General features: G+C 51.2%; 1 protein-coding gene and 1 long non-coding RNA gene across 24 annotated transcripts in view; one reads left to right on the top strand and one right to left on the bottom strand.

Moving 5' to 3' along the window:
* RPTOR (regulatory associated protein of MTOR complex 1) overlaps positions 1-23,837 on the top strand; it is a 404,605-nt gene that overhangs the window by 342,170 nt on the left and 38,598 nt on the right. For all 23 annotated transcript variants that reach the window (XR_011523252.1, XR_011523251.1, XM_008514448.2 and 20 more), the window contains 4 exons: positions 9,100-9,218; positions 16,972-17,075; positions 17,787-17,970; positions 19,716-19,826. Coding sequence is in view for 21 of the 23 variants with exons in the window: in XM_008514448.2 (XP_008512670.1) it covers positions 9,100-9,218; positions 16,972-17,075; positions 17,787-17,970; positions 19,716-19,826 (518 nt within the window). In the remaining 2 variants the exon portion in view is untranslated. The remainder of the gene's footprint in view (positions 1-9,099; positions 9,219-16,971; positions 17,076-17,786; positions 17,971-19,715; positions 19,827-23,837) is intronic.
* On the bottom strand, positions 14,933-21,694 carry LOC139073993 (uncharacterized). Its single transcript, XR_011523254.1, has 3 exons — positions 21,567-21,694; positions 19,668-19,815; positions 14,933-15,254 (listed from the first exon to the last, which is right to left on the bottom strand). It is a non-coding gene; the product is annotated as an uncharacterized lncRNA (long non-coding RNA).

Here is a 23,837-nt window from a genome sequence, read left to right as displayed (position 1 = left end):
TCTGACTTGTGGGTGCCGTGATCTGAAGGGGGAGGGCAGTCCAAACATGTCTGCCAGTGCTGCCTGTGTGAGCTGTGAGAGACTGGTCCTCTGCCAGCCCTAGAAAGGGACTCGGGTGTCTGCTGTGACTCCTGTAAGGCAAGTCTCTCTGGTGTCCTGGAAGAATCTAGATTGACTGTAGGATCCAGATGTGGCTACCATGCCACCTCCGCCCCAGGGGAGTAAGAACCAGAAAGGGGGGTCTTTGCTCACCGTACACACCCACACACAACAAAGAACTTAGCTCAAAAATGCCATCTTGTCCATTTAAATTGAGAAATAACCTTGCAGGCTTGTGCATTTGGTTGTTTGCTAAAATATCCCATGTGCCAGAAGGCACAGGGTTGGCGTCAGCTTGAATACAGGTACTTCAAACTCGCCAATAAAGTAGATTCCAAATGTCACTTGCAAGACGTTTGTTTTCACCTGGAATTTTAAACATTCCTTTAATAGAATTAATGTTTATATATATATAGTGGCTAAGTTCCCAGGCTGGCTTGCCTTTTAAAACCTAGGTCTATATGAATCTAAATTCATATTTCTACTTACAGTATATCTACAATGAAAAAAATATATTAAATCATAGAAAATAGAAATAAAAAGGTGTAGTGCTGTGTTTCGAGCACACGTTTCTCAGCGGCCCCGCACAGCTCTTGTGAGTGGTTCTTTGGCAGTCTCAGCCGCCGAGCTCCACCTCTGCCCCCTCCCTCCTCCACCTCAAAATCAAGGTGACTGCTGCCTTCCAACTTTTATGTTAGAGCAGGGATCAGCAGACTTTCTCTGTGAGACCAGAGAGTGAATGTTTTCAGCTTTGCAGGTGGTACAGGCTCTGGGGAGCAAAGCATCCAAACACAGCATGTGAACAAGTGAACATGGCCATGTTCCAATAATACTTTATTTATGAACTGAAGTTTGAATTTCATAAAATGTTCACGTCACAAAATACTTCCTTTCTCTTGATTTTTTTTTCTAACCACTGGATAAGTATAAAAACCATTCTTAGCTTGCAGCCATACACAAACTAGCAGCTGGCTGGATGTGGCCAGGCAGGAGTTTGCCCACCGGCCCATGAGGACCTGCCTGCACAGCATGCCCGTCCTGCTCCTCCGGTCTCCACGGGTATCCCCTGAATGAAACAGCCAGATCTCTTCTGCTTGCTCTTTCTCAGAACGTGAAGGTTCGTTCATTCATTCAACAAGTATTTTCTAAGTGCCCCCAGTGCACCAGGCATCAGGGGCACAAAGATGTGGAAGTAAACGTATAAATGCTGCAGCCTTTAAAGGTGGTATTAGCAACACCGGTCTCCATTCCCTCCCGCAAGAGTATACCTTCCCCCCCGCCTCTGCGGAGGGGCCGCGGCTGACTTGGGTTCTCGGCCTAAAGCCTGCTGTCATCTGTGACTCCTCTTCTTCCCTCACCCCCAAATCCCAGCCCTCAGCACCTTCAGAGCACCCGACATCCCGTCTCTCTTCCCCGGCCTCCCTGCTGTTACCCAAGCTGGCACCCTCTTTGACTGGCATGTCGCAGGACCTGACTAGTCCCCGTGCTTCGACTGCTGCCACCCAAGCTGGCACCCTCTTTGACTGGCATGTCGCAGGACCTGACTAGTCCCCGTGCTTCGACTGCTGCCGTCCTCGGCTCTCGTCCTGACTGCGTCCTTCCACTTCGCATTCGTCTGGGCGCCTGGCAGCAGATGCTATCCAGCACCACCCTGTGTTCTCGGTGTTAACCCACTTTGCAACCCTCTGTTCAGGTGTATAGCTGGCCATCAGGAGATGAATAAAAAAATGTTAAACTTGGTCTTCTGAGCTTGCAGAAACACTGTGCAACTGGAACTGTGAGCTGAGAAGCATTAAAGCCACGTGTCATCATGGGACCATCGAGCGCTTTCACCTGGAGGCCATGTTTCCCACAGCACTCCCCTCTCTCTGGATGTCTTAAATGTCACGTGGAAGTCTCCTCGTGTGCTGGTGAAGACTATGGAAGCTTCACACCCTGGGCTTTCCATTGTTTAACTGGCTGAGTCCGGTGTTTGGTGCTGCCTGTCTGAGGTGCCCCTGGACGTGCCCAAGGCGGGAGAGCGCACCTTGGCCAGCTGGGCCGTTCGGCCTGCCTCCTGCCCGGAACACAGCTCTGGTCTCTGATGGCTAAATGCCACTTTTGTCCTTGCTACTGGGCTGGGGAAGCCGGTCTTGGCAACGTAAGGGATGAAGAATCAATCTTTCATTTGCAGCCACTTGACGTTGGAGAGCACAGCAGCTGGAGAAGAAGCAGGATTTTCTGTCTCCGTGAGTGTTCCGCACGGCTCACTCCTCCCACTTCGGCCCTTCCTTGTCTTTTTCCAGAAAGTTGAGAGCCTCGTCACTGAAAGCTGACTCCTGAACTTTCTTTTTCTGAAGAAAACTGAGTTTTATCTGCATATTATTCAAATCTTTGAAAACTTGAGTAGAAAAGTTTCAAAATGAGCTGGAGTTGGAAGGAGCGTTAAGAAGATGAAGTAGCTGCACTCCACAGTTGGCTCATTCATATTCAATAAGGCAGCGCTCACATCCACCTGGAAGCTACAGCGCTTACAGAAGTGTTTAAAATTCATAACCTCCACAGAATCCCATTACTTGCAGCATTTGCCTGTTTAAAGCCAATTTTTTTCTTTGATTTCAACCAAAAAACAGCAATCTCTTTGGCCTCTTTCACTGAATATTTGGAAAGAAGTTTTCAAAACCATGGGAACCTAGAACGTCCATTTAATCCCATCTTTTCCCCTAAAACCAGCCCCACTCCAAAACGCCTTGCTCTGGGCCCTCCCCAGCCGTGTCTCCAGAGCTCTCCTCTGGTCCCACCCGCTGTACCCTGTGCTTAATCGTGTGTCTGCTGCCCCCCACCGGATGAAGCCTGTGGGAAGGGGCCTGGCTTCCTTTGATCATGCGTGGATCCCATGTGCCTAAACCATGCCTGGCCCCATGTTTGTAAATCTGTGTTGGAACTCAGGTCTCCATATCACCTCACATTCTGGAAGCTGCTTTGATGTCTCCATCCCACTTGCTTCTCACTCAGCTGTCTGGCCTGACATCCTCGTGGATCCTCCAATCGGTTCTTTCCATTTCCAGGCCCCTCACCCCAGTCTCATCATACCACGTGTCAGGGCTTCTCAGATCTTGCTCTCTCCTGACCCGACACTCAAGGCCTTCTTTCTGCAAACAGCCCCTGGCCTTTATCACGAGCCCCTCCTACTGAGCCCGACAGCCGCCCCCAGACTAGCTGCTGGCCCCTGAGTATGGCCTGGACAACCTCTCTGCCTTTATACCCCATTCTGCACCCACCTCTGTAAACCAGCAGTAATTTCCTGCTCCTCTCTGCCATCCACATTCTGCAGTCTCACAGGGAGGCCTTTCCTGACCCATCAGGATATGTTCACATTACACACGTGACCTGGCTGCATCCAGGCCTGAAGTTGCCATCTTCATTACCAGGTGTTGGTAAAGCTGCCATTTCTTGCTCATGTGCGGCAGGCAGCCTCCCTTAGCCCATCCATCTCCCTCCCACCTCTCCTTCCTCTCGGAGCCTCACTGCATTCCTGACGCCCAGAGGTGGGAGGAAGCGGTGGTGAAGAGAGGGCCTGATGCTTGTGCCAGATGTCAGGGGTCCAACCTGATACCCAATGACCCGCCCTCCTCTACCAGGTCACACTGCACTTCTCATCCTGGCCCTGGCTCCAGCTGGGCACTAGCCCCTCAAGGGTCGGTGGCAGCCTGCGCATCCCATCTTCCCCAATCATGTCACTCTGCTTCTTGGTCAGAGTCTCGTCACAGCTGTGCCAGGGGAGCCAGATGGGACTTAATATCTGTTCTGGGAACTTGGCATAAGAGGAGCATGGGGACAGGTGAATGCACTTCCCTGCGCAAACCTTCTCGTCCCCAAGGCACTTGTAAGATGTAGATCAGAGGCCTGGCCAAGGTGGCACTGGTTTTCGTGTCTCTGCTAGATTCGCTGGCAGTTTATACCATTTAAAATTTGTTACCATAGTGATGAATCCAAGATGGAGCTGATGCTATGGAGGGGAAGGACCAGGATTCAAAGTGGGCACCTGGCCCGGAGCCCTGCCCTTCACCTTGGGCTGCATGCTCTTGACACCTAAACCTGGATTTGGCATGAAGCTGGGTTCAAGTGCCAGCTCCTCCGCTTCACTCAGAATCTGGGGGTCAGGACGACACCCCTCAGAGAAGAGATTGGAGCAGAGAGACTGGAGCTGGGCAACACAGGCACTGCCCAGATTCCTGGAGGCCCAGCAGAACAGAGCTGTCTTCCCACCCTGGGGCCCCTGTGGTCGTCTCTGGCCCTCACCCAGGCCTCTGGGAGCCTTGCACGGACTGTGGCCATGTGTCGCTGTTCCATCCATGTTAGCGGGACTGGCCAGGAAGGAGCACCTCCCTCCTTTCCCTTTCTCCCCTCAGCACCAAGGAGTCCTAAGGGAAGGATCCTTCGCAAGCCCCCCGTGCAGCTCTGGAGACCCCAGTCATGAGCTCGGGACATCGAGGGGTGCTGGTTTCCTCTCGAACAGCAGAGGAGCTCAGTCAACAAGAAGGAGAAGTGGGGCTGTTGCCAGAGGAACCACGCACGTTCTGAGGGAAGGCTTTACAACCCATTAGTTTGATTTCTTCTTGTCGGAAAGGGGTGGTGAGAAAATGAACAGCATTGTTTTCCGATGCCACAAGATTAATGATGTTTTTATAGCCAAAACCCTTGATTAAAGGCCGTCATTAAGTGTGTCTCATAGGGACACTGAGGAACGTCGCCAAAAGGATGATGGCAGACATGTCGGCTGCCTCGGTCCAGGCGGCGCTCTGTCCTTGGGTCCTCTCTGCGCCAGGCTGGGCCCCCACCTCCAGCAGGCAGGTGGAGGAAGGAAGGGTGCTCCTCCTAAAGAAACTGAGTCGTGGGCGCAGCCCCTGAGCAGACAGGAGTCACCTCAGGGCCCCCAGCAACAGGAGGAGCATCACAAAGAGGACAGATGCAGAAGCTCCAGGCCGGGGAACTGACTCCCGGAGAGGGGCCCCACGTCGCCCAACAGAGTGTCAGAGTAGGTGACCCCTGAGGCCCAGGTAAGGGGGCAGCCCCTGCCTCCAGCGGGACTGCAGCCCTCTTTCTCTGAGCTGCTCTGCCAGCCCGAGGGACTCCTGGAATCCGGAGTTGGCCACAAAGCTCTGAGCAAATTTTCCTACATCTTATACTATTTAGAAAGTTGTGGCCATTGCTCTGAAAAATAACTCCTAAAACCATTAGTTATCATCTTTTATTATGGTAGTCTAGACACGAAAATAGGTTCTCAGCACTTCTGCGGAGTTCAGCGAGTGCTAGACACAGGGCCCTCTCTGAGCATTCCAGCCCAGAAGCCTCCTGGGCTCCCTGTCCCCCAGGGGCCGGCCCTGGGCGGCCGAACTGAGAAAAGAAGTGAAATAAAGGCAGCAATGCCGTGGCCCGGTTTCATGTTTTACCAGTAAATAGTTATACTGTTCACTGTGGCCAAAGGCACCAACAAAAATTAGAGTTTAAATTCCCTGTTGAATCACAAACAGTATTATGTCAAAGGAGAAATCTGCAAGGAAGTCAGCAACAGTAATAATTAAAATGTTGTGCAGTCAAGGACAGTGGCGGCTGTCAAGTGCCACCTTCCTCTGTGCACAGCCACACCAGGCCTCTATCGGCAGTGGTCTATGTGCCCACAGCCCTGTGCCACCTCCCCCCCGAGTCTGCGTCCGCTACCCCCAGTCCATGGCCTGAGGTCACACCGCTGGGAAGGACACTGCCCTGTGCCCTTTCCTCACGGTCACCAAGGGCCCTGGGATTCAGGCCCTCGCTGCTGGGAATCTGCTGTAGACCGCTGCTGACAGCAAGTGCTGACAAGCCCATTGTGAGCGCACTTGTGCCGCCCCTCCCTGCCCTGGCGCAGAGGTCTCCTCCTGCGCACTCCCGTGTGGGGTAACCAGGGTCCCCTGTCTACAGTCCACCTGGTGTATTAGCTCTGGGCACCACTCTCCCTTCACAGCTCCCTGTCACACGCAGCCATGCTTCGCTTCGGGAAGCTGCCCGTGCATCACTCTGAGCCCGAAAACAATGGAAGGGAAAGAATTTCGCACAGTGGCTGTGATGAGTTTGAGGAGCCTTCATAAGAACTCCCGTGCACGTTTGTGACGAAGGGAGACCGCCTTCCTCCGCTCATGGGTTGGCTCCCTCCTGAGCCAGCTGTGTCCAAGAGAGCGTGTCTCCTCGTGTGCCCTGCACCCAGGGCCGTCTGAGCGCTCGGAGCCTCCCACTTGTGCCTCCTCTGGAGGAAGGCAAAGCAGCAGCAGCTGGTGGCCTGGCGCAGCAGACGGCTCAGTCCTGCGGGCAGGCCATCTGCCTGGAGGGAAGAGTCGACGGGCGCTGCGGGCAGGCCGTCTGCCTGGAGGGAAGAGTCCATTTTAGGAAGTCTTCTCACAGAAATTCTGGACTGATTTTACCAAACTTTCCTTAGACTTTGGTCGTCAATCTGGACCGGTGTCCCAGCACCATGGAATGTGCGAGTTGGAAGGTTCTTGCTCTGTTCCTAAATTAAAGAGTGCGGGAGGCCCATGGGAAGGAAACCGTGCGTTTTCCTGTGAACCCTTCCCCAGAACGCGTGGTCGCCTCCGAGCGAGAGTGCGTTTGCCTGACGGATGTCACCTGTTGCAGGTCCAGATTTGTACTGAACCCGCCACGCCCCACTCCTGGTTCCTGTGGGCCACGGGGCCTATGTCAGCTGCTGTCCTCGCACAGCAGGCTCTCAGAACTGGCTGCTGAATGCACACACTGCAAGTGAACACGTGAGGCGGGTGTTGCTCTGAAGGAGCGTTTCCTCTGGGTAGGACGCCCCTCACCCTGCCGTGGTGAGACAAATGCCTTTTCTGGCCCCAGCCTCTCAGCGATCTGCCCTGCACGGCAGCTGTGTTTCTGTATAATCATCCAGAGGTGGGCAGCCATGAGCATCTCTTCTCAGAACCACGCTGAGCTGGTGCGGCCCATACCCTGGGATCTCTGTAAGCGCTCACTGGAATGTGTTTTTTCCATGGTGGTCACCTCAGGAGAGCGGCCGTGCCCACACAGGCTGGGAGGACGAGGCTTTCTTAGCCTCCATCCCTCTGCAGACGGCAGAGGGTGCTGGAGTAGGCAGCCACTGGACAGCGTAAATACACACTGTCCCCATGCGAGCTGAGGCGAAGCGGTGTGCCTTTCTTTACGGATTAGGGGCTGTAGGGTGCGGTGAGCTAAGATATATCCATGTGCATCTACGTAAACACATGCTCGACACTTTTATTCTCAACTTCCTCTGTTATCTTTTTTTTAATTTGAATGTATTGTATGAAACCCATTGTGTTCACCAAGAAACACTTCGTCCTCTGATTCCACTTCTGATGTTTAAATTCCTTCATAAACACTAGAGGGAACTTCACTAGGTGTTGACCAATTAAATGATATGGAATCATGGCTTACCTGAAATGCTCTTTGTTGAACAAGCACTTACTTTTCAATAAACAAATTGTCTAGCTTCCCCCAAAATAAAGGATGCAGTTACATGTGGCTGTGTCCCCATTCGACCACGCACTTCTTGGGAGCAGCACCACCTCTGCTTCCTGGCCCCCAGATTCACCCCAGGAAGGAGTGAGGGTGCCGTGTCAGCCTCCAATCTGCTCGTCCAGCTCAGCTCCCGCATCCTGCAACCAGCCTTTGCTCAGACTGCTTCCTTTTCCAGGATTTCCTTTTCTCCTTTGCCTATCCAGACCCAACACGGTGGAGCCACAAGTTCCATGGCCGCCTCCTCCCAGAGATCTGGACCCTTGCCTCAGCCTGCACTGTCCCCGCGCCCCGGGTGCTGCTCAGCCCCGCTGCCTGCTGCTCCTCCCCACTTGGTTTCTGAGCACTCACCACCCCATCGTCATCTCTGATATGCGTGTCCAGGTTTTGGTCAGCTGCTTCTCCAAATGCTCTGTGTGTCTCCATCACCTCCATGTCAGTTGGTTGTTTGCTCTGCTGACCTTCCCTCCAGGAAGGTCTTGGCCAAGAGAAAAGTCCTGCTTCCCCTTCACAGCCCACCTCTATGCGTCTCTGTAAGAGCTTCCTGGCTCCTTACCCTCCCAACAGAAGGAATCACTCTCTCCCTTTATCCTCTTTATCGTAGCTGCCCAAGGCAGCGCAGTGTCATGGAACTGGCATTGGCTTGAAGGTGAGACAGGTGTGCGTTCAAATCCTTCATCCTTTGGATGCTGGGCCTTGCTGTATACATCTGTAATGCCAGGGGTAATGCCTGTGGCTCAGCTGGCAGGGATTAAATGAAACTGAGCAGCCTTCACTGGGTAAGACCCTCAGTAAACACTCTTTTCCTTTCCTTCATGTCCACGATTTACCTGTCATGTGTTTACATCCCGTCTCATCTGCCTTGGCATCCAGGCACACAGACAGGATCTTGCATAGAGCACACACTGAGGAAATACGGATGCCTTAGGAGATCCTGGAGGGTTCAGGTCACATCACGCACACCCTTTGTGGTTTCCTTGGAACTCAGGGTAGTGCAGCATGTGGTGTATAGGCCAAAGACTTGGTAAGTCATGGAGCCCAGAGCACACCCTGAATGCAGAGCAAGGTGCAGATGGGGACTCTCACCCAAGGTGCACTGCTCAAGTGGGCCATGACGGCTCCTAGAAATCGGGATGTTAAATCTAATGCTACTCTGGGAGCTAGGGAGTACTGTCCAGTCAGTCAAGGCCTTCAAGGAAATCCTGCCCTTTTCTAACTCATCTTTCCTTCTAAAAAGATCCAGACTCAGAAGATGAAATGATGGAATCAAACCCGTTTACCAGCTGGGATTCCTGAATCTCTGGGCCCCTTGCCAGAATAACAAAACAGAAGCTTCCCACAACCCCAGCACTTTGAAGCATCTATTCCTGATAGCATCTTTAGGTTTTCAGAAAAGGCAGCTACCTCAGAAGCTGCCCAGGCATGCAGTGGAAACTCTTTGTTACTGAAACATCTCCCTTTTCTCTTTCCTAGGAGTTTCTTTCAATAGCGTTTACACTCAAATTTGGAGAGTGTTACTGCATCTGGCTGCAGATCCCTATCCAGATGTTTCCGATTTGGCTATGAAAGTTCTCAACAGCATCGCCTACAAGGTATGTGTGACAAGATGTTCTCAGTGAAGCTCTCAAGTTCTTGGTTTTTGGTTCTGAATATTCAAGCGGGGAAATTCCAGGTGCTTGCAGGTCTATGTCATGGTTTAGAAACTTTCAACAACTGTTTCGAATCCAGAGATTTACAACACACTCTGAACTCTGTTTACATGTAGCTTCAGCTGGGGCATGCATTACTGCTTCCGCTCACCCGCATCAGGCCACCAGGAGGTGAAGTAGGATTGTCATTATTTCTCATGATCCTTTCAAAGTCTGTAGGATCTGTAGTGGTAGCCCCTCATTCATTCCTGATACTGGTAATTTGTGACGTCTCTTTGTCATGACCATTCTGGCTAAAGGAAATTTTTCAAAAAACCAGCTTTTGGTTTCGTTAGTATTTCTCTGTTGGTTTTCATTTTCCATTTTATTGGTACCTGTTTTTATCTTCATTACTTCTTTTATTCTGCTTACTTTGGGTTTAATTTGCTCTTCTGATTCTAGTTTCTCAAGATGGAAGCTTAGTTCGTGGACTTTAGTCCTTTCTTCTTTGGGGACTGTAAAGCCTCCTAGTCCTTTTGGTGAGCTCTGGGAATTATGGGCCTTCCAGCGGTTCTTTCTGCAACCTCGTGGGTTTCCATCCCACCCACTAGCAGAAAGAACTCAAAGACAAGGGGCCTCCCCTGCAAACCTCAGAAGCCCTCTCCCCTCTGCACTCTGACCTGCCAGTTCCAGGCACCTCAGCTTCCATGGAGCTCCCATCTGTCTTCTCTGCTCACTAGACTGCTGGGCTCTCTCTGGGTCCACTGCCCCATGCAGCAGCCTGAGACTGCCGGGAACCGCCTGCCAACCGCCTGCAGGCCGTGAGCTGAGCCATCGTTTATCCCCTTCTCTCAGAGATCACAGGCTGCAGTACCCAGTAGTCAATGTCTGAAAACAGCTGTTTCATACATTTTTTTCCGGTTTTCCCATTGTTTATGGATATAAGACAGTTACATGGCAGTTGATCTTTTATGAGTGGAACTAAAAACCATTTATTATAGCATTTTTTTAAATTTTTGTAACTTTTTGTTAAAATTTCAAGCTTACAGACAAGTTTCAGGAAGAGCACAGGGAAACATCACATGTTACAGTTTTCCTGTTGTCTCCATCCTCACGTAGGCTGATCACCACTGAGAGGTTGTCCCTAGGTGACCACTTGCCTCAGGTCACATGACTTGTAAGAAGATTTGCTAGGGCCCAGGAGTCTGCATGTTTCATTCCTAGTCTGTTTTTTCCACGTTGGTCATCAGGCCCTCTCGTGTGCTGTTGCCTCACTGGTGCTGGCCTCCCACTCAGCTGTAAACTCCTGCAGCTTCTCGTCTCCTTTTGGTGTCATGTATGTGTGGTGTTCGCTTCCTTCACTTAAGGTATTTTTCACTGGTCTAGTTGAGTCTTTTTCTGGCTGATGGAATCTCTCGTCGTCTGCCGTTGCTGCTGCTTCAGGTCCTGGTGGGGTCACAGGCAGCAGCGGCCCCGTCATGTGCCCACCTGTAAGCTGCCTGGTGGTCCATCTCCTCTTCCTCTTTAAAGAAGCAGTAAGAATAACGCAGACGCGCATTGTGGGTTTCAACCTCAAGAGCTGTGGTCACCTGTGCGGCTCTCTCTGAAGCAGAGACTCGTAGGTCCATGGGTATTTTAGTGCACTTCCTGCCCGTTAGAACTGCCAGCCTAATGCTAAAATGTTAGACGTTATCATTGGCCAACTCGGAACTATCTGGGTTGTTTAATTCTGCACTGACCTCCCCTGCCCTGCGTGAACCCCACAGCCCCTGCCGTCACTGTCCCACTGTGGACTAGCTACAAGGGCGCCTGAGCGATGTCATCTGCTTTCTCAACTAAGGATAAGATCAATTCAAAAATAAAACTTTTTAAAAACATACGTTTGTTACAACTTATTATGGTCTGTGACCAAGGGAGGGAGGAAGTTCAGTAGCTGGAGCCGGAGATAGAGATGGAAAGGAAGGCGGCAGAGATGCGGAGGGTCTGAAGCCACACCCGAGATGGCCTCCTGGCCTCGGCCAGTGCTGTTGAGATGGTCGGATCACTTCCCGCAGTTTATTTAGCTTCTTGGTTATTTTGGTCACGATAAGCCAGTATTCATCCTATGTAAGTTTATTTTCCAGTAGCTTTATTTATTTACCTCTACTAAAAATCAACCTGAATTATTTAAAAATATAATCTCAGTGTGGCTCACGTTGAACTTTCACAACTATAGGTTCATCACAGCAGACCTGACCTCAGGCTGTTAAACACTGTTAAACACATTCCTGTTAGGAATCTCTCTAGCATGTGAAGCACAGAAACCATGTCTCCATGTCCTTTTGGATTATGTGTAAAGTGTGTAGCTGTGAGCCGGAAATGCCCCTCCCCCCACTTTTAAGAGAAATAAACATCTTACATGTGATGTCTCGTATCCTGCAGAGCTGCACGAGCAGCTTACAGCAACCTGAACAGCCGTTTGTGCCTTTAGTAAAACTCTCTCTAACCGAGCCCTAGAAACCCCGTAAAAGTGGCGTGTGGCTTTCTGCCTGCTGGCTGATCTGGAGTGACACACACATCCCAGTACACATGCTGCCATGCCCACCAGCACACCCGTGCCAGAGGGATGGAGATCAGAGTGGGCCTCCTCTGGAGTCTGTGCTCCCAAGAGACCTTGCCTATGTGTCCATGTGTCTGTGTGTGTATACATATGTGTGTATATATTTTTGAGAGCAAACATTGCTACTGAAGGATTTGGAAGCATAAACATTAAGAAAACCCTTTCTTCAATTTAATTTGAGGAAATGTCTTACTTTCTGCTCTAGTAACTAAGAGGGGATTACATTTCAATTTACAGAGAAATGAACCTATTTTAGATATTTAACTCTGAAACCAAATTTTTGTTCATCCTAGTCAAAACAGCCTTATCACTATGGAATGCCCCATAGAATTCTGTATTCAAATATAGAAGTTTCTACCAGCTATGTATGAAAGAGCCCACACAGCTCAAGAGCTGTGGCCTCATTTCAAGTGTTTATATCTCTTTCCATGGGCTTGGGGTTTGCGTTTTGCTTGTAGTTTTTATTATGGAAAATTTCTAACTACATAGAAATAAAAAGAAGTGTGTAGGGGCTGGCCCGGTGACATAGTGGTTAAGTTCGCACACTCCACTTCAACAGCCTGAGGTTTGCAGGTTTGGATCCCAGGCACAGACCTACATACCATTCAGCAAGCCATGCTGTGGTGGCGTCTCACATACAAAATAGAGGAAGATTGGCACAGATGTTAACTCAGGGCTAATCTTCCTCAGGCAAAAAGAGGAAGATTGGCAACGGATGTTAGCCCAGGAGCCAATCTTCCTCACACAAAAAATAATAATAACTTGCTGTAATTAAAACCTAGCTTCACACTTTCACATTAGTTACTTATCACTATGTTTCTTTTAAAATCATATTGTCATGCAGGAATTTTCTCCTCCTATTTAACAGCTTCAGTTCGAATCCAGAGAGCCAGTTCTGTTCACCCCTGATCTGCATTCCCTTAACCCTACTGAATTGTAAGGATTTAAGTCAGCAAGTTTGCAATTAGCCTCTGAGCCAGAGGAGTGCTGCGCCTGGAACGGCTGAAATTCTCTTTCCAGGCGCCCCTGCGCTGCTCTCTCGGCAGACTCAGTCTGTGTGCATATGAATACTCTGATTTCTTTTTAATCGAGTCAAAATGGCCTTTACTCCATGGAGTCAGAGGGTTCTTTGTCGCTGTCATTCTTCTTTCTAGAAACTCCCGTTTGCTCTTTGCAGACATCTGGCTCTCCAGCTCAGCACCTCATCCCTGGGGAAGAGGGGGTCGTGAGCTGCTCCCTCCAGCACCAGGAGGCCCTCAGCTACTGTCCCCTGCCGCCTTGATTCGGAGGTAGCCCAGGCATGGAAATGCTGTCCGCCAGCCTCTTCCGTGTCTCCTGGCTCCCTGCAGCCTCTACCAGGAGGAGGGACACCCGGGGTCGTGGGAACAGAGCCCGTCCCTGGGAACAGGAATCACAGCAATCCTAGTGAACGCTGACAGTTAGAGACATCTGTGTTTAGAGTTTGGACCTCCTACGCTCACTGCAGACCCAGAGGTGACAGGTGTCGTCACTTTGACTAGCTTAGTTTACAGAATTAGACACTGCCCCTGCCTGAGCATCACAGCCTGCAGGCCCTGCCAGGCCAGCACAGGCAGCCTCAGGAGAGCTGGGCCCCCAGGGGTTTGGGCTCGGTGACTCTGGGGTGGCCACTGTGAATCTGTTCTCACGGACACTCTGCTGTGGGCTCTGGCAAGCGTCCCGTGCAGGAATTCATGGCCACGACATGATAGAATGGCTCTCTACGCCCATGGCTCCCTGCACAGTGGCACAGTCCAGCCTGATGGGGACAGCACAGCTTCGGCCGGGCGTCCCGTTCTAGCTCCACTAGCCTTGAGGCTGGTTACTTCACATCCCCCAGCTTCTGTTTCCTCGTCTGCAAAGCTGGGATCACTGTGGGCCCTGCCTCCGAGGGCCGTGGTGAGGAGTAAATGCAGTAACCCCGCAAAGCCCTGGTCACTGTGTGCAGCCTGCGTGGGGACTCTGCAGGACGGCAAAACTAAAGTACCAGTGTCATCGTCTTCTTCCCCGTCCTCACTGCTCTCTGTGAAAATGGAGCCTCTCTGCGGTGTGCGGGTCCTGGAAAGGGTCGGGGGGCCTCCCCAGTACCAGGTTCTCTTCCCTGGGGCCGAGGTTTGACGGCGCCCTGTGCCCCCAGAGTGAGACTTTCCCAGGCCCTTAGTAACCAGCAGGCAGCTCATCGTAGCCACCGCTGTTGTTTTCACTGGGTGCTACCTAGCACCCAGAGTCCAAAGGGAAAGGTCGCTCATCCAGGGAATGTAGTTTACAGAAAGATTGCTCACTAGATAAATAGAATCGTGTGCTTTTACAGGTGTCTGTTCTCAGTGATCAGGCAACCAGTGGGCTCTGCATCACGCTCAGCCCAAGGTACCTCTGGATAATCCTTTGGGGCATCATCTTCTCCCACATGAATCCAGATCCATGATATTCAGTTACCAGGGACATTTCTAAAATACCCCATTTCCCCAAAGAACCAGCAGCCAGAAGCCTATGTCAGTGTCCTACACTCTGACTAGATCCAGACCCAGTTGGGAGATCCACTGCCCAGTCACCCACGTTTCTTTCTGGAATTTTTCTCCGCATTGAATCAGACTTTCCCGTGTCCTTGTGAGGAGACGTATTCTGTTGAAGGACCAAAGAGTAAAGAAAGCTCACAGGGAGCTAGAAAAAGGGGGTCTAAATACAGCCCCGGCGCCTGTTACAGAGACATCCCATGAACTGCGCGGGGGGCGGGGGGCCGTGGCGGGGCTGATGTCTGTGCGTGCTTGAGTCCCCGCGAGCCGTTTCTAAGAGAATACGTCTGACCTGGACAGAATGCTGTTTGCCGCCCTCTGCAAAGTTGACCTGTACCTCAGCCTGAAGCCCACAGCCCACATGCAGCGAGCACACTAGTGTTTGCCAACCTTTCCTGGTGGCATGCTCGCTGTTTAAAACGGCGACTGGGACCAGTGCGGAGAGGAACCACCCTCGCCAAGGCCGCAACCAGCAGGTCTGCTGAGCTGCCTCCCTGAGTCACCTCCTGCTCACCTTCACTGGTGCAGCCACACACTGACGCCTAATCAACGCTGAGTAACAGTTTATTGAATCAATAGGAATTGTTAGGCTAGAGAAAGCTTCCTGTAGGCCTGAAACCCTGTGGTCACCAACGTGCAAGCTGCAGTCGTGGAAATCTCCTATGCCGGGGCGGGCCCCTCAGCTCTTCCAGAAGTGGTGGGACGTTAGAGCTGTGTGCCAGCAGCTGTCGGCCTGGGTCGCAGTGAGGTGGGGCTCTTCACCCTTCAGGTCACGTCGAGCCGGGGCTGCGTCACTTCCCACCCGCAGAAGAGTGAGCCGAGCAGAGTTAGTCACCCTCTGGCTGCCACTCACTTTTCACACTGCAGCTCCTGGAAGGGCAGGGGGCGGGGGGCACACAGAAGGACAAGTGAGCCCGGAGGGTCTCAGGGCGTGGGACGCTGGGGCTCCTGAGGCTGAGTCACCGCTCTGCTCAGGCACCGGCTGAACCTCTGTGCTTCATGGACATTTGAAGGATTTGTGGATTCTGCTGAAGTCTTTATTTCAACCCCAAAAGTTTCCCGTCTTCCTCATCACCTCCCACTGTTTTTCTAGAAATTTTGAGGAGGCGCATACTAAGTTTATAGTTTCTTAGCTTAACTTTGTTTTCTCTTTTGAGAGTTATTAAGGGATCATTCGGCTCTCAGGTTTTGTGAGGTGTGTGCGTGTGTGTGTGTGTATGTGTGTGTAGGGTGGGCCAAATAATTTAGATACCAAAGCAAAAACATGTTCACAAACAATATGACTTTTGTAACTCAAAAAATAAAAAGTATTTTTTAAAGGCTGATTATGGTTCAGTTTTCTTGCTATTTTTATTTAAATGGAAGGGTTATCTGGGAAGCATTGATATTGTATGAATGAAGAGTTTTGTAGTTGCCTTGTTTCCTGTAATTGTCTGTCTGTTGACCAAACATCAGTACAGCATCCCTCTCTGCTGAGTGAACAATCAAAAAACGTGAGGGTCCCTCTAAGGAGCCAGTCCAGGGTTCCACTGGAATGCCACCCCACAAAGGGCGGGGCTCATCTTTCTCGCTGGGCAGCACCCCGAGCTTTGAACCAAGACTGGCACCAGCTGCCCTCAGGGAGCACTTGGTAGCCACCCTAGCCAGCCACCTGTCCTGTGTCTTCACTCAGAGGAGCTCCCCTCCCAGCGTCAGGCCCTTTCTGAGCCCCCTCACCTCAGGGACCCAGAGCCGGCAGGCCTGCCCAGCTGCCCTGTGTGCTCAGAGCAAAACGTCCACGGAAGCACTTGGCCAGTGTGGGCTTGCCCGCAGACGAGCAGCATGCACCCCGGTTTGCTTCTCAGCTCTTACTACTCCAGCAGACATCCAGCAGACATTTCCAAATCTACGTAAATCCTATTTAAAAAAGCAAAACAAAACCACTTCCCTCCTGAATGCCAGTTTCAACTGGTGCACATCCTTTTTCTGTGGTGAAATGTCAAACCCTGCAAATGTTTGTGGAAGGAAGTTTACAGAACCCACTCTTGTCTCCATCCACAAAGTGCTGCATCCGGGGAAACTGCTCTGAGCCTGCCCCGAGGTAGAAAAACAAATGCAGAGGCTGGAGCGATGCTCTCCCGCCAGTGCGGGAGCTTAGCCCGCTGGGCAAGGGAGGAGGAAGGCCAAGGATTTGCCAGGGAGGGTCTGCTCTCGGGAGAAGGAAGGTGGCGGTTGAGGGTGGAAGTGTTGTTCGTTGTCCTGAGGGAGGAGCCCCGTGGACAACTTTCTCCCCAGCTTCCCGGATCCTGACTCACGGTTCACCCTAGCATAGTTTTGTGAGGGCCTTTTAGGCAGGGCCATCCCCAGAGCCTCACTGGACCAGGTGAATAATTGCTAAAAGGCAAAAGAATATCATTTTATCTGCAGGGTGATGTCTGGGGGAAATTTCAGCTGGGATCTTCCGTTGGTGTGTGAGATTTCCTCGGCCAGAAGGCCTTTGCTGCAATTTTGAAGCCCCACGAAACAAGCACCACCCTGTGCTTCTGTCCTGTAGCCTCAGAGGTCCCACCAGCTGACCGTCCGACATCGCTTGTCTTTGCTCTTCCAGGCCACAGTGAACGCCCGGCCTCAGCGCATCCTCACCACGTCCTGTCTCACTCAGTCGGCGCCCGCCAGCCCCACCAACAAGGGCATCCACATCCACCAGGCCGGGTAAGTGGCCTGGGTCTCACCTGTGTGCAGCCTGTCCTCCGAGGTCTGTGGTGAGGTTCCCTCGGATACTCCCTGTCCCGTTCTCTGCCAGCTCTGTGCTTGCTCGCTCTCTCTTCCCCACTTTTCGTCTTCTTTTCCCTCTCCCTGCCCCCGCTCCTCTCCTCCCCCTCTGCTTCTCTCTCCCTCTCTGGTGAGCATCTTCTCTGTGTGTCTCACACACACCCCTTCATCTGTCTAATCTGAGCTCCTTCCTAGAGTTCTTTGCTGCCTTCGTCTGCACACACTCTAACGGCAGAAGTAGAACTGAGCCTGACTTCTATAGCCCCCAGAATTTTATGAGAGGGTCTGTACCCTCCCCGTCAGTAACAGCGGGGTGGAGGCAGAACGTTCCTCTTATATCAGCATCCACCTCAGGAAGTGGCGAGGCTGCGCTGAGCCCCTCCTTGTACCCGGCTGGGTCACTTAGTCCTGACCTAGCTTATCTCGCTGCGTTAGTTTTCAGTGGAAGACCATTCTTGGAACCCACAGGCAGGAGCTAGAAGGGGTTGTTAATTCTGCATCAGCAGGTGGTGTTTGGAGGACCTTCTGCACTGATGGCCTGGCCCTTGCCAGTGTCCAGGGGGCGGGCAGAGCCAGGACCACTGGCTTAGTGTTTGGTTTCAAAGTAACGGGCTCTGGGTACAAGGCAGTATTTCTTCTTCCCGGACACAGAGGCTCCCCGCCAACGTCCAGCACAAGCAGCTCCAGCCTGACCAACGACGTGGCCAAGCAGCCAGTCAGCCGAGACCTGCCTCCAGGCCGGCCAGGCCCCACCGGCCCCACAGGCGTGCAGTACACACCCCACTCCCACCAGTTCCCCCGGACACGGAAGATGTTTGACAAAGGCCCGGACCAGGTACAGACACTGGACTGTTGGGTGATTTTTAAATACTAATTCTGATGAATTTAGATGCCAAGAGCTCTGCTCCTCAGACGTGAGCCGAGACGTCGGAATTAGGTCATTGGCATTGCCTCGCACCTTGTGCAGGATGTGGGCGCCATCCTCCCCTCATCCCCAGGCGGTGGCTCCGGGCTTGACCCCCGTTTGACAGTCGAGTCTTTGCGAACATCAGGGGGCCGTTCCTCTTACTCCTGCAGCCTCTTGTTCTCAGTTCGCCATTCTTGGCAGCTTCCACGTAACCAAATAAGCACATGGAGCTCATTTGCTCCTTCTCTTCTTGGGTAAATAGCATTCTGCCTCCACTTGGCACGGCAGCTGCTCCACAGCAGTGTTTGTTCTGAATGGATTCTTTGCTTTTTCCGTAAACATTCAATTACGCCACCTCAGTAGGTGCGGTCTCTGCCCTTAACTAAGTTGAAGAAGAAATTTCAGGAGAGGGGCCGTTGGTGCCTTCATTTCCAGCCGCGAGGATGCGCAGTAGGGTGAGCGCGGAAGCTGGGCGTGCGCTGCCTCGTCCAGACTGTTGGCTGCTCTCTGGGCCAAGGACGCACGGTCTGGAGAGCTTGTTCAGGATGCACCAAGGGCGTCGGGCTGCCGTGGGTGCCACGGGGCAGCCAGTGTCTCAGCTCACAGGAGGCAGCAATTCTAACAGGAAGTCCACAGCAGGCTGCAGGGGGCCTTTGTAGCAGGAAGCGCATGTTGGTGATGAAAAGGCTTCCACCCATGCCACCCGGCCCCTCACCCTCCCTGGCTTTCAAGGCGCGCTCTCTCCCTGCCTCAACAGCTTGGAGCAAAAATGGCCACGAGCTCCCAGTGCGAGGGTCAGCCTCCTGGCCGGACCCTGAGATGGGGCAGCATCCCCAGAGTCCTGGTCCGGCAGAGCAGCTCGGTGGCAGCAGGCAGCCCACAGTCTCCACCAAGCGGGGGTGAGAGCCTGTCGCTGCGTCCCACCTGTGGGACTTCCCACCAGCAGGCCTTCCCGGATGATGGGGACTCCTCTCTGAAAGATGCCTTTACTCCCACCACCGACACGCACTGCAGGGACTTCTTGTGCCCGGCTGTGTGCAGTGAGGTGAGCTCCTACTCTAACAGCCCCAGCCACCATTGGTCCTGCAACAGGAATAAAACTGATGCATCGCCCTAAAAAATAGGGTCAAGTATTTTGAGTTTTAATACTTAGAAATCCCAGTTGGCCTACGTTCTGCTGCACCCTCTGTCCAGGAGCCACCTCGCACAGGGCAGGTGCAGAGTCACCAGGAGTCCCTGCCCTCCTCCGGGTACCTGTGTGGCTGGCCTTGTTGGGGCAGCAGCCCCGGGACTAGGCTGCACAGGCCTTGTGGGGATTACTGACCCGGCATCGAAGGACCTGTGCAGCCAGCTCAGGGGAGTGACAGGGACTCTGCAGCCCAAGCCACCTTAGCTGGCCCCAGGGGGACGCAGTTCCCTGGACGCAGACTTGGATGGCCCTTCCTACTGTGGGTTCCCTGGAGCCCTGTCCAGACATTCAGCATCCCTTGGTTACCAGGATGCAGAAGTAAGGGGAACCCAGAAATGTTTCCCTAGAAGCCAGACCACTGCCAGCCACTGTGCCCTTGTCTCCAGTTAAGAACTATTTCAAATGTACAAAGAATGTGGGGAATGAGGAGACTCACTGTTGTTTCTGTTCTTTTCTCCCCTCCTCCTTTCCAAATGCCCGGAAGACCACCGACGATCCGGATGATGCTGCTGGACACAAAAGTTTCATCTCGGCCACGATGCAGACGGGATTCTGTGACTGGAGCGCCCGATACTTTGCGCAGCCTGTCATGAAGGTAGCTGTGTGTCATTAGCTCTGGGGTTTAGAGCCAGAAGCCCTGGCCAAGTGCCTGCTCCTCCTGTCTCGAGCAAATACTCAGGGTCCTCCAGAGCCTCACCCTCTGGCTCCCTGCTTACTTCCCCTGGAACCCCGGCCTCGGGCCCAGGCTCTCTGTACCCCCCTGCTCCAGGCTGATGCTCTGAACCCCACTGGGTTTGTGCACTGTGAGCCTCAGCTGGCTGCTCACTGTGGCTCCCACCAACCCAGGCGGGGCCATGCAGGCCACTTGCGAAGCTGTGGCCTGAGGCAGGAGACCAGGGCTCTGTAGGGACCTGCTGTGCTGGCAGCCTGGGCTGACCCTCGGGGCTTCTGTCCCGCTGCATTTGCGGCTGTTGAAGGATGGCACCAAATTGATGTCCTGGTAGCTGGTGTTAACAGTTCAAATAAAACAGCAGAAGAAGCAGACTTCATTCACTTTCTTGTCTTCTCAAAAAAAAAAAAAAGCCTGCCTTTTCTGAGCTTGCCAGTGTACAATGTATCGCTTTGTCTTACTTGGCAAGGTCACTCCAGGCCTCCTAGCTCCTTCCTGTCCCTGGGCCTCGCGTGGGCGGCCTCGCACCCTGGGGACGATTGGACTAAGCCAGATGACTGTTTCAGAGACCCATCCTCTGGGGCTAATTCTAAAGCATTCTGGCTTATTCCAGGAGACTGCCTTTCAGGTTTAATTCAGGACGTGAAGCGTGTCCTGTCGCGGCAGATTCGTGCACACGTTCAGGGTGACAAGTTGGGACCGTGCCACTTTGTCGAGCAGAGCCTCTCCTGCCCGTCTTTCTGCAGGAACACCCCAGGGTCATTTTTAGATTTTCCTAGTCTGAAGCACATTCTCAGAAAACCTTCTTCCTCTTCCCTTTGTATAGATCATTGAAAATTGCCAATTGCAGCTTATTCTTAGTTGTTTATCAAGCTAGGCATCCTGGAATGTTCGTGAAGAGTGTTGGGCTCTTCATCATAGCTTTCTTCTGCTTCCCCGTAGTCAATAAAAACACAAAATAACGGTTGTCAGTGCCTGAGGCAGGTCGTCAGCTTCTAATTTATTGAACCCCTTTGCTGAAAAGGGAGAGGAGATCTCTCTTCCGTTTTTTAACTGGACCCAACTTTTCCAGAAAGCAGTCTGGCCATCAGCATCAGACGCCTTGAACAGCCATTCCCTGTGACCCAGTAATTTGTTTGCTAAGACATTAGCAAGGAAATAATCAGTGTCATGGGTGATCTGTGTATTACTGATAACAGCAGAAACTAGGACCCACTTAAAAGTCCACAGAGGGAGAGTGGCTAAAAAATCATGAAATATTTGATATGATAGTATTGGAGTGATTAAAAAATTGAGCTTTGAAATTTATATCTTAAGAAAATGCTCAGGATAAGGTTTTTTAAAAGGAAAAAAAGCAGGCCACGAACTGGCTGCAGAACAGGCATAGATGTCAGTGCCGGGCACACGCACGTCTGGGAGTCAGAAAGGGACTGGATGGAAACTAATTCTAGTGGTGGGATCTCCGATGACGGTGGTGGCGCTGAATTTGTTTTTTTCTTATATGTTTCTATCTTTCCTTCAATTGCTGCATTAAGCATGAAGTACCTTTATAGTCAGGAAAAAAAGTCTTGAAGAAACACCCCACCACCACCACCGAGATCGTTGAGGCCTGTGGGTTAAGTTATGGTCAGCAAACCTTACTGTCCCAGACAAGCTCCTGCTTACCTTCAGGGGGCTGTCGGTGCGCTGTCCACCCGCACACTGAGGGAGGAAAGAGGAGCGAGCCCTGGAGTTTGAACCAGGAGACAGGTGGACGCTGGTGCTGTGGGTAGTGAGCCGTCCTGTAGAACTATGGTACAGGCTGCTTAAAAGTTAAATGGGGTTTAGTTTAATATTAACAGAAGTGCGCTTACCTTGATACAGTCTCCTGCTTAAGGCAAGTGAAGTCAAGCAATTTAGAACTCTAGATGGCCTGGCCTTCCCTCTTGCTGAAATGGCAGTGGCTCTAAATTATGGTAATTTCTTGCTGTGGTAATGAGCAGCTTTTCTTGAAGTCTTTGAAAAATGCCTGTTCTCAGTCATCCACATATGGTGAGAGGGAGAAGTGGCATTGCTCTTAAACTTAAAAATGAACTCGATTTCCCCCCAAGGATTGGCCTTCCGGCCCTCAGCACGCTGTGCCTAGACCGCTGTTAAAGTGAGCGAGCCTCTCTGGGGACATGTCAGCTGCTTGCAGGAGGAAGTTCCCAAGGCACACGGCGTGTCAGGCGAGCGTCGGGGTTTCATCAGGGGCCTCTCCATCTATCTCAGTTTTACTCATGTGCAGATGCAAAGGCAGATCTGCGGTGGCTAATGCTGCACCTCCCTCTTTTCAGCACCAGCAGCAAATCCATCTGCCTTTGTGTTCTTCTGTTTGTATACCCGGAGTATGTCTGGGAATTCCCGCCAGGGAGGGTCCTGTGTGTCGCCAACGTGCAGAAGACAGGCTGTCAGCCAGTGGTCTGGCCTGATACATCGGTGTGGGTCCAAGATGTGGACACCGCAGTGAGATTAGGGAAGGAAGGGCCCAGGGAGGGTGTCCTCCCACCCCTTAGCCCACGGGAACAGTTAGGAAATATCAAATGAGTGAACAATGGTTTCCTCAGACCCCGCCACGTTTGTGAAAACAAACTGTCCTTCGGTGGCAGCTTTAAATGGCGAGCTCTAGGTTACAACTGACAATGAGCTCTGTTATGATCTTCTTTGTCTGCAGTTCCTGACAGCAACTAATATGTTGGGTGGTTGAAGGACTTGAAGTGATTTTCCTTTTACGTTAATTAGAGACCTTTTCTAAACTTGAGAAGAGAAGGAGGACATGTTTTATCTCATTGTTATTTTAAAATTTTCTCCTACCTTTTCCAGGTGATATTCACAAGGGTTTTTTTTTATTAATTTAATTAGTCATCTAATGACTTGTTTGTGCAATAAAGTGCATTAGGAACTTTTTTAATTAGCCTACTTCACGTGTAAAGTAAAAATGGCCCAAGGGTAGGATTATACCTCAAAAAGGACAGAAGAACCCCAAACCCTGAACTGCTTCAAAGGTAAGTATAAAAAATTAAGATATTTACCAGGTAACAAAATTATACCCAGTTTTACAGTCACGTGCAACTAATGGTTAGTAAAATTGAGTACCTAAAAACGGGATTATGATGGCAGTGTTTGCTAGCTTTTTTATCAGTTCAGTCGGATTTCTTACAAGTCTGCATGACTGAAAAGAACTATCTTCTGGATGTGGTCCTCCTTTGATTGATGAAACAACCTTCTCTCTTCCCTGTGTTGGTTGCAGACCTCACATCTACTTTAGAAAGAATATTAAAAATGGTCTGTCATGTGCTTTAAAAAAAAAGATATATTGAAATTTATTCTGATTACAAAAGTAATACGATTTTTTTTTCCACTCTCAGTTTGGCAGATTTCAGAGATTGATTTTATCCAGAGATTGGCTTACCAGGGTGTGAGGAGATGCTCTTGGTGGGAGGTACAATACAAGCCTGGTGTAGCACAATTCAGCAGTAGCTATCAAAATTACAAATGGGTATGCCCTGGAAGCCAACAACCCTACTCTGAGAAGTAGGTCCTAAAACCGCCACTGTACTTGCATGTGTAGTAATATATGGCCAAACATGCTCATTACGTTATTTGCAGTAGCAAAAAGTTGACAACAGAAAAAAAGAATATTAATGAGGAGGAGACTGAATTAAAAATGCTGCTTCCGTGCAGTAGAATTCTGCACAGCCGTTAAAGCTGGCAAGTTCTGTCTCTGTGAGGATTTGGTTGATATCCTTGATACAGAGGGCAAATCATCAAACGGTCCAAAATGCTTTCACAAATGCTGTGGTTCTATAGATCTGAATAAGCCTCGGAAGAAGGCCAGGAGGTTACGCGTCAAGCTATTCAAATACTACAGTTAACTTCTAGAAGGTGGGATTGAAATTAGGGACAGGGACTGTCCTT

The sequence above is a fragment of the Equus przewalskii genome, chromosome 10 (genome assembly GCF_037783145.1).
Source record: "Equus przewalskii isolate Varuska chromosome 10, EquPr2, whole genome shotgun sequence".
Classification (NCBI taxonomy): domain Eukaryota; kingdom Metazoa; phylum Chordata; class Mammalia; order Perissodactyla; family Equidae; genus Equus; species Equus przewalskii.
The sequence above is the reverse complement of the archived record's forward strand: the minus strand, read 5'-3'. Positions and strand labels throughout refer to the sequence as shown.